Below are 11,019 nucleotides of genomic sequence, written 5' to 3' on the forward strand. Positions count from 1 at the left end.
GGATCGAGTGACGATGAGTTAATTGTGTTGTCATGAAGATTATGTTTTGCAATATTTAGTCCCCCCGATCTTCCTTGCTGTGATTGTATTGTCTCACCAACAGTTACCATTGGCAACATGTTTCCATAGCAACCGTATTTGCCATACATATACTGTGATTTTTTTGCTTCAATGCTATGAGCTGGAAATTTAGAAAAGTGTATCTCTGGATCAAAACAGTGCTAGTTATTGTACTGTATTTAATTTAAACCCAGAATTATTTCAGTTTAATTTGATTATTGTTGGAAATCTAATGTGCTTTGTCAAACCCTGTACATTAGTCCAGATATTTGCTCCAAAATTTGATTTTGTTTTTCTTTTGTCACTTTCGTGTGTGTTCTGTTGAGAATTGTATATACGATGTATATAAAGAGCTATTTACCTAGAGTAATATAGCAAGTGAAGAGACTTCACTCTAAAAGTTTGGAAATTATTTAATGTATCAATATGAAGTATGACTGTATATTATTCAAGTGAGTTCTGTGAGTTCATGTTTGTGTGTGTATATGATTTCAATTCTTTTTCCTTTCTTTTTTATGAAAATTATTTTTTAGAAAACATTGCTCTGTGATACTGAGCTTGATTTTAACTAGATTTAATTCCAAATCATTTGCATTTGAAATGAACAAAAGCTGTTTTTATATCAATTCTTATGCACCATATTCACGAGAATTTTTAACCTGTGGATGAATTGAAATCAATCTGTAAGGATGTAATGTGTGCTTCTCATCATGGGCTGTGAAGGAAAGCTTGGTTGTGTGATAGTGTGTGACATATGTGTGTGATAGTAGGTGTGTGCATGATGGTTGGTGTGTGACACATGTTGAAAGATGTGTGGATTGTGTATGTGTCTGTGTGTGAAGAGTTATTTTGCAGTATTAAGAGGCCTGCTTTTCACCATATTTTGATGATACTCCATCCTGCTGAACTGTCCATCTTCTTCATCATGTCTGACATATCAGTTCAATTTGTCCTGTGAGCTTTCTCAGCAAGCTTTGTAGATATTAGGTGTTTGTTATCTGTCCTGTAAATCTGATCCAGTATTTTTTTTTATATATTTGGACGAAAATTTAGTATTGAAGTTATGATTGTAATATTACAAGTGGACTATTATAATTAAAATCATCATCAATGAATTGAATTTTAAAAAAAAACACCTTAGAAGCAATATGTCACAGAATGGGCAGTGAAGACTCATCTTGAAAACATTTGTACTTTGTTCAGTGATATGAAATGCAATGTTAATAAGAATAACTATTTGTTACAAATACTTGTAAATGTTACTGGATTACATCAAATCTTCTCATGTATAGTTCCTGAAAAAAGATCATGTGTCATGACCCTTGAACTCTCCACTGGAGAACACCACAATATGGCTTACTTGAGTTATTTAAGGATCAGCTGAAGAGCAAACTTGACAGTCTGTCAGAAGGTGTAAGAGAAGTTTGTGATCTATATGTATGTAAAGAGTTGTGTGAAAGAGGAGAGAAACCCTGCAATAAAATATCAGATTACACATTATCACTGTGTCTTCTTTTTTATTTTCAGCCTGATAAGAATGCATTAGTTGTGGCAAATTTAGTGTTTATAAATTGAATATTAGATTGATCACTTCTTTTATTTTAAATTATGTAAGTCATAATATCTACCTAAGACTCTTAATTATGAATAATCACATAAATCACGGAATGGCTACAAAGCCTATGAGCTGTTGGATTTACGATAGGAATTGTACATCTATCAGACCAAGTCACCACGGATAGACCCTATAGGTATATAACCCCTCAAGATCAAAGGAGTTGAAACAGATTCCAGAAATTTACTGAAACCATTTACATGTACATGCATGGGGCAGTGTAAAACTGCAAGTGCATTATAAGGGTAAAGTTCAAATTATTTAGTTCGTTTCTGGAATTTATTTATTTTATGGCGCTCTGTATTGTTCCTATCAAGGAATTTAGCTATTTCTAAAATACTTATGGATTGCATAATGCAGTCCCTTATTGGCTGCGGAACATCTTGAATATTGGAAAAGACACATAATACAATAAAATATTAAGGAGTCGATGTTGTTTTAATTGTATGATAAAAATACTTGTATAGAAAATGGCATTAGACAATGTATGTGCCCTTTGCAATTCCTTGTCAAATAAACCTATATACTGACCCATTGTTATTACTATTGTGAATCAAAGAAGGAGCTTTTGAACGCAAACTTAAAAGGTTTGATTAAATCCTTATTGAAATAAATACCTTGAAAGTTTTCTGACTGGCATATTTTCCAGATACCATATAAATTGATATACAATTACACTCGGGACATCAATACACAGCATATTGCATTTATATTTCGTAGACTTAATTTCAAAGGTTTGTGTACAGATCGAATGCAATTTATAAAATATATGAAATATATGAATTATGTCATGCTAACTGAAAAAAAAACTTTCTTGAGAAATGTTATTCAAATTATATTGATGTATTTATTTTTCTTTTAATTGTTTTCCAATAAAAATTATGTATTACGAAAAAGTATATATATTAATGTATGAATTATGTATGCTTTTTAACAATTAAATCACTTCTTCAAAATTAATTTTCAAATCATTGGAAAATAGCTCATGTTTTACCGCTCTTTAAGAAAGATGATCCATCTGTTGCAAGTAATACAGACCGGTGTCCCTGCTAAGCTGTGTCAGCAAAATTATGGAAAGGATAATTTTTAAGCATGTTTACAATTTCTTTCACGTAAATAATTTATTCTATAAATATCAGGCAGGTTTTTTTGCCTGACCATTCCATGGTATTCCAACTATTAGAAACATATCATAGCATTGTTAAAAGTATAGAAGATGAGAAAATGTGTTGTATGATTTTTGTGTGATTTGTCGAGAGCTTTTGACAGGGTGTGGCACGAAGCCCTAATTTTTAAACTTCAAACTTATGGTATAAGTGGGCATCTTTTACAATGGTTTAACAGTTACTTAAGTGATAGAACACAAAGGATAATGTACAAAATCAAGTTATCATCAACGTTATGTATCAATGCTGGTGTTCCACAAGGGTCAGTACGAGGGTCAATCAAAAAATACGAAGACAACGCGGCTGTCTATCGTATATTTTTCATGAAAGTCATACTTTACAGATTAATCTGTGCACCAACACTTATGTTATTGATATGCGAAGTTTTAGTCCATTTGATGAAACTGTAGTTTTGTTACCCCTTTTTAAAAACAACATGATTTGTCACCACGGCGCACGGTAACGTTCAAAACATGACGTCAAAATTAAACACGCACAGTTTATAGATATACTCCATCTATATATCACGCTTAGTCTCTTGTGCCTTTCTTCTTACAATTTAAAATGGCACTGAACCACTTAACATCTTATTTGCACACATTTGCTCGAGAATCATAAGTTAGTTCTTCAATGTTTTCATTTTCTAACCGTGTATATCTTAGTTTACAGTAAGGATAACCCTGAACGTTGGTTGACGTTACTTCTTTTATGACCAAATATTTACAGATATTCTACTCTTTTTCGGACTGTTTCATATTCAAAATACAATGACTACCACCCCCACAAAATTTATTACAGTTAAACACAAACTTGCAAATAATTGTTGACTTATTTTTTGCACCATTGAGCATTTTCACAGCTTGTATCGGCCTTTTCCTGAGTTAAATCCATTTTATTTGTACTTCTCGTTGCGCCGTGACGTCAGGTGACGTCGATGTTTTTAGTCAATTCTAAAGAGGACTATCTGACTTTAGTTACTAATATCTGTTCGACAAAACAAATATATCCCGTCATTATTTTGTACATAAAATACCATGACTATACTAAATTTGAAGTTTTAATATAATTTGGTTTTAAGCCAAATTTATAGATATAATACTTTCAACATTATATGGTTTATTGTTGACATAACACAAATTTTGACCGTGCGCCGTGACCTCATTTTTGCAGGATTAAATTCTAAATAGTTTTTACAAATAAAAAAATTTATTAACTTTTTTTCTTGCAAATTGTCTGAAACTATTGCTAAATTATGTCTACCAAATTTAGTAATGATATGACGTTAAGTAACATAGCTATGACAAAAGTCTTCGTATTTTTTGATTGACCCTCGTATTAGGACCACTTTTATTTCTTATTTACATTAATGATGTAGCAACGAATATGTTATCATTTTGTAGACTTTATGCTGATGATAATTCATTACAGCATTGTGATTTATATACTAAAAACATTGAAATTGTATTGAACCATGATCTGAAAATTCTCAGCGACTGGTCTGACAAGTGGTTATTGAAATTTAATCCGTCTAAAACAAAAGCTGTTTTTTTTTTGTTTGTTTTTTTACAGAGAAACATGTAGAAGAATTTCCAAAGTTATTTTTTCAAGGGTGTCAACTGGACTATGTTTCAACCCACAGGCATCTTGGTTTACTTTTATCTAATGATTTAAGTTGGTCTCAATATATTAATAATATAGTAAACAGTGCATGTAAAAAATGGGACTTTTGAAAAAACTAAAGTTTACTCTAGGTAGAACTAATTCATCAAAAATGTATACCACGTAAGGGTAAATTAATAACCATGTTTAAAATTCATACAAATCAAGTACCTGAATACTTGAGCAACATTATTCCTGGACTGTAACAAAAGATGTCTCAATATATCACACAAGAAATAGCGAAAATTATAGTGTTCCAATCAGCAGATTAGAACTTTACAAAAAATCATTTGTATCTGGCACCACTCGGAAATGGAATTCTCTCAAATTAGAAGTTTGTGAAGCAACATCTCCCTACATATTCAAGAAAAACATTACTGAAAGTATTCCTCAACCTCGAAAATATTTTTCATTTGGTAAACGCACTATTAATATTTTATTTGTGGTCAAAAGGAGGATGTTATGCAAGAAACAATCTTTCTGAATTACTTTTTAATAGGCTTGAAGAAACAATTTTGATTAACTCACATTTGCTTATTTGGGGTAGTGACAATTATCTTACCATATTTTATTTTTTCAGAAGTTCAAAAGTTCATTATAGAGTCTGGAAAATTTAATGATTAAATTTCTTTTTGCTAATGTTTTATACTGTATATTAACGTTATCTACAATATATATTTCATATGTATCTATAAATACATTAATTCTATGTAATCCACACCCACATCTTGAATGAAAAAAAATTATATACATGTAATTTTATATAGTCTTGTAATGTTGCGGTAGTTTAACACTTCTCTCATGTTTGAATTAATTAGGTTACATCAGATACATAAGTTATTTATGTCTCTGGTTACATGTAGCCTACATAATTTCAAAAGTATTTACGGATGACAAGACATAGTATATGAAAGACATGGGCCTCTGTCTTCAGTGTATGTGTACAGTTTTTTCAGTTAACATATCAAAAGTTTCAGATTGGTTTTATCAAAATATGAACACTTCTGTGTGTATTAAGAAATTACTGATTGTATTTTTTTTCCCAGGGACGTATATACGTTATATTTGCATTTCTCTGGATTTTCACACAGGAATAATTCTCTTATTTATTATAAAAAAAACTGCTTTAGGGTTAAAGATCCTCTGTACTTTTCAATATAGCCTAATTAAATTAATCTGAAGAAGAGCTTAAAATTCAGATTGGACTTTTTATGAAAATAAAAAAACTACGTCGATTTTGTTCTTAAAAGTGCATTCCTAAATATTTCGTTTTTTGCTGAAATTTAAGATAAATATTGTTTTGAAATATATAGGCTACAATTAAATAAATGAAAGGAGATAAATGAAAGCACATCATTGTTACATGTATATAATTATATAAACATATCAATTTGATATTATACACCAAGGTTTATCTTTTTATTTCTTTATCAATTATATTATCTATCTGCAGTATTCTATTTCGTCAGCAGCTGGCACTGAGCAGTTTATGTCTTTGGTGATATGTTGTACTATAAAATAGATCGCACCTGCTGACCAATAAACGACAATTCAATGTACGACATAACAAAACTCCAGAGTCGTTTGTAAAAGATTGTTTCATTGGCTGAATGGAGCGGAATTGTACCCAATGAAATAATTCGTAATGAACACCGCGAACGTTTTAGGATAAATTACTTCCGGTTTCATTTTGTAGACGGAAACTCCCTTGCATACACACAACTTTTCAAAAAAAAAGGAAACTCTGTCCTCAAAATGACGAGTTTTATATGGAATGTTAAAAATGGACAAATCAATGATGTACAGAAGTTTGTAGAAGAGCAGGTACTGAGTTTCATTAATATTTTTTGTGAAGTTAACTGTAACGTGTTAGCTGTAAAACATGAGTCACATTTCAACGTTACTGCAGTAGCATGTTCACATTCGTACATTTTTTTTAATAAGAAGAAATTAACGCCAAAATACCACAAAGGTTTGATTAGACTACTCATTGTTGGCCTGCAAGTAATTAGTAATACATGTATATTTAAAAACTTTAACAAGTGTTATCATTGGTAATGGGATGGAATAAATTATGACTAACTGTATTCGAACTTGGGGCCCAGAATCTTTAGCCGGGTACTCTACTAACTAAGCTACATGTATCTGGTGCTGGTATTCGAATCACGGTCTGGTCCCTCATTATTTCTTCCATCCCTGTTACATGAGTATGCACACAGTTTGAAATCAGACATAAATAAAATAATCATCATTTCACCTGGTAATCATTGGTCATGATAGTTTAAAGCACTGAAAAGGTCAGTAATTGAAAGAAATGTATGTACATACATTTAAGTATGTAATTATTACAACCCTTTCATTTAATGGGGTATAAACTTCAACATGTTATTCATGTTATTGTAAGACTTGCATATAGAAAAACTTGATTTTGAGTTTTTGACTTGGTTATACAATTGACTGCAGTAATGAATTTCAATCTTATTTCAACAAAATAATAAAGTACAAAAAATTGGTATGTATACTTTCTTATTTTAAATGTTGTTATTTTTTTTTAGGGTGTGGAGGTAGTAAACCAAGAAGTGGAAGGTCGCTATCCTCTTCATTTTGCAGCCGATTATGGGCAGGCACAAGTCATCGAATATCTTGTCAGCAAAGGAGCTAAAATTAATGTAAGAAGGCTATGCAGTATTTCAATATTAAGACTGTTGGTCACATGCAATGGTTGCGTCCATTGAGATATAAAATTCTAAGTTTGTTATGATTGGAATCAGCTTTACTAGACTGAAGGTTAATTTCAGCTCCAATAGCTTTTAGTAAACCAAAATTTCTTGGCTTGCTAAGATGCATTAAAAGATAATATTCCCTCTGTAGGAGTAGAAAAACTTTATCTTGAAATCACAAGGAGTAAAACAGATCTGATACTGTATTAAGCAGTATTATTATCATAATTTGTTGCACTTTGTAATTACTTTAAAATAAATATAAATGCATCCTCTGATTTTATAATGAAATGAATTTGATTTGCAGCAAACAGACAAACACAACATAACCCCTTTGTTGGCAGCTGTTTGGGAGGGGCATACGTCCAGTGTAGAAGTATTATTAAAACTAGTAAGTACTCTAAACATGATAAACCTAAAGCTGATAATCAGTATACTAATCACACCAGAAACATTATTTTTCAGTTTCTTTTGTATGTTTTAGCTCAATCCCTACACTAGTACAGTTGCATTTAAAACAACCTCTCCTTGTCCTTTTGTTCTTCAAAAATTCTATAATTTTTGGCATTATAAACTTATTATTTGTATATTGTAGAATCTGATTTGATTATTCCAGTTTTAATGGCAAAGTATTCTAATGTACATGTCATTGTCAAAGCTCTCATCTTTCTCCATGTAATTTTCAAGCAAGTTTCTCATGAAGCTTTAGTTAGATTGAAATGAAATAATTAATAATCACTTATAAGTGTTGTCATGTGTCGTGGTATATATTTTTATATATGATTTATTTACAAATCAAAAAAGAATGCTTTGTAATTTCACTGTTCTCTAGATTCAGTTAGATATTTCAGGTTTTCTAGTTTTCTATTTACCACAGAGCACTGCACATTGTATATATGCATTGTTCCTTGATTAAATTTAATTGATTTAATCCATTTTTAAATCCTTTAAGTACATTAACACTGTACATTTTATAGATAAGTCCATAACATGTAGATGTTTTCCTTATTAAACTTAAACTGAATTGATACTAAGTAATTCTAAGTAGATCAATGAGTGATGGAATTGATCATTTGGACCTATGAGGAAGTTTGAATATGTATCACTCCTCTCTGACTCAATAAGCCCATTTGTGTCAATATGTTCTGATTGGTTTTTAAAAGCTGTGTTTAAGTGTCAGCAATGCAGAAAATATACTGTAGATTCCAAAATAAACACGAGGAATTAATATCCGTGCAAAAATTACGAGAAGCATATCTTGCAAGTTTTAAAATTTTGCTTTTATCGTATGGAGATATGTTCACTACATGAAACTATGATAAAAATTTGGCATTCGCAATTTTAAGTTTTCACAAATTGATGGAAAACAGTTGAATCGCGGAATTAATACTTGCGTAAAATAAGGAATCTACAGTAGTGCCCCTGACTATTTCAATGACTTTTGGTTTACTGATTTTTTTGAGACAGTGGCAGAGACATTGAATTTATGTAAAATAAGATTAAGAATTAACATTAGGAATACAGCATTTATGTTTCTACATGTATATTGTGCTTACAACTTTAACTTTCCATTAAGATTTTTGACTATATATACTATATAAAAGGGGGAACTTCTGTCTGTTAACATTATAGGTGAAGGTCAGAGACAATTGACCAGTAAAGTTCAAGGTCAGATGCATCATAATGGTTGCTTGGTTTCCATTAATGGCAATGCTTGGAGAGTTGAACAAATACTTTTTTTTGTTTAATTAGTTTGATTTAAAAAAGTATATTTGATGAAAAAACTTTTGTCCAAAAAATGAACATAAGATTACCATAAATTTAGCTAGCAGTGTAACTGGTCTGATCTAGTTGGACATGTTCTTAAAGTTAAAGTACCTAGTAGGAGTCGTTTGATTTTTGGTAACATTTCTGTGGATTGATAGTTTCCGTTTTTTCCACAGGGTGCTGACAAATCCGTCAAATCTCCCGATGGGCAGTCTCTAGTGGACTGTGCAGAAAAAGAGGATGTGAAAGCGCTACTGAAGTGAACAGTCGCATTAGGATAACCGATGTACGAGTTCTCTGTGTAGCTGCGGTGTGGCAAAAAAGGATATCATGTATTGTACAAATGACATTTACTACATCGTTTTATTTTATATTTAATTATATTAAGATTATATGTACCAGTACATCAATTGATAAAATGCATAGGCAAAATTTGTGATTTGCAGTTTTTTTTGCAAGATAGATGTATACATGTAGTATTTTTTTTTCATAACTTCATTACAAACTTTTAAAAATTTTGAATTCATAACTAGAGGAGTTTGTGTATTTAATTTTAAAAGAAATTCTATAGGCGATCAGAAATTTAATTTTCAGCTAAAGGACTGTTGTTTTGTGCGTCATTAATTGATTGTTATTTATTCTTTGAGGCATTCATATCTCTCTTTTGTGTCAGGGATATTTCCTTTTATGTCATGAAATTGTTATTAATAATTTTATTCATGAAAGAGTTGTAAATTATGTAAGTACAAGATGGTGCAATACAATGGGGATGGATGTTCAGTCTTTTATGTTATATGCCATAAATATTTGATGTAAAATTTATATTTCTATGAACAAATTTGATGTTAAACTTGTAAATCAATCTTTAGAAGATGTACATCAACCCAAATTTGATTATTATAAAAAGTTCAAATATTGATTGTTTTTAAATATATTGAAACTAATAAAACCAGCAAGATTCACTTAAAAATAGCATTATAGGTACATGTACTTAAGAATAAGGAAATTTCCTTTTGTTTTCATCCTATAGTTTGTTATTTAAAAGAACAAAATAGATATTTATTTTTGGTTTTTAAAGTGGCTGTGTTATATTTGCTTACATGTTATGAAGTCACATTCTTGATGAATGGTATATACAATCACTTGCATGCAAATAAAATACACAACAAATTTACAGATTTAATTGTAATGAATTTCTTATTTATTTATTCCACTCCTCTTTAATACATGACTATTTTAGAATGTTGGCATAATATGATGTTGGTTTTGTTCCTACAGGACATGTGGACTTTATCAATTTCCTCATGGAAATACATGAGTTAACTTTAGATGAAAATGTAAAAATAAATTCAGAGGGAACAATCTCAGAAGTTGATTGGAAATAGATACAACTGAACACCAGTACTAGTGTTGCAAACAAGCTGGATTCTACGAAAGAAGAAAGTAGTTTCTCTCAGTAGTTGCCCTAAATTTCAAAAGTTGTTTAAATCTCATGAAAATACACATAAACCATCTTGAATATGTGTGTATATAATGTACCAAGTTATACTTTTTTACCTTATTTCAGTAAGTAATATTTTGGCATAATTCTAAGATTGGGTGAAAAATGATGAAAAATGACACATTTTCTCATAGTTTTTTGAAGAGGAAAATGTGTCATCTGCCGTCGTCCACAAAAAAATTAATATATTTTATGTGATATCACATGATAAAGTTATAATGCGAGTTTCATCGTGGGCAACAGCTGTGAGTGTCTTCTGCATGCGGGAAAATGCACTGTTTATGATTACTCTTGTGAAAGTCTTATCTGGTAACCCTTTATAGATTCATAGGGTATTCAAATGTTACATTTCAATTTTATGTGACATTTTGAATATAATAACTCTTAAACAAGGCCAGTTATGATTAATTAGTCAGTTTTGTAAAACTGTACGATTTTAATGAATGGTCTGACCATGCTCCTTTATATTTTTACAAATGTGTTAATAGACATGTTATACCTAATGTTGAGATAAGTAATGCGAATACGTAT

The 11,019-nt window shown here is 30.5% G+C and overlaps 1 protein-coding gene across 1 annotated transcript; it reads left to right on the forward strand.

Annotated features, from left to right (window-relative positions):
* Positions 1-6,162: 6,162 nt before the first annotated feature.
* Positions 6,163-9,295, forward strand: LOC105319121 (myotrophin homolog). Its single transcript, XM_011416523.4, has 4 exons — positions 6,163-6,324; positions 7,056-7,169; positions 7,528-7,611; positions 9,164-9,295. The coding sequence occupies exons 1-4, from the start codon at positions 6,256-6,258 to the stop codon at positions 9,248-9,250; spliced, it is 354 nt and encodes a 117-aa protein (XP_011414825.1). The 5' UTR covers positions 6,163-6,255; the 3' UTR covers positions 9,251-9,295.
* The last annotated feature ends 1,724 nt before the right edge of the window (positions 9,296-11,019 follow it).

The sequence above is a fragment of the Magallana gigas genome, chromosome 5 (genome assembly GCF_963853765.1).
Source record: "Magallana gigas chromosome 5, xbMagGiga1.1, whole genome shotgun sequence".
NCBI classification, from domain to species: Eukaryota; Metazoa; Mollusca; class Bivalvia; order Ostreida; family Ostreidae; genus Magallana; species Magallana gigas.

Bases quoted from the DNA above. Each gene is read 5' to 3' on its own strand.
- LOC105319121 (XM_011416523.4), top strand. From the start codon at position 6,256: ATGACGAGTTTTATATGGAATGTTAAAAATGGACAAATCAATGATGTA. The intron at 6,325-7,055 runs GTACTGAGTTTC...ATTTTTTTTTAG, and splicing joins AGAAGTTTGTAGAAGAGCAG to GGTGTGGAGGTAGTAAACCA. The intron at 7,170-7,527 runs GTAAGAAGGCTA...TTTGATTTGCAG, and splicing joins GCAAAGGAGCTAAAATTAAT to CAAACAGACAAACACAACAT.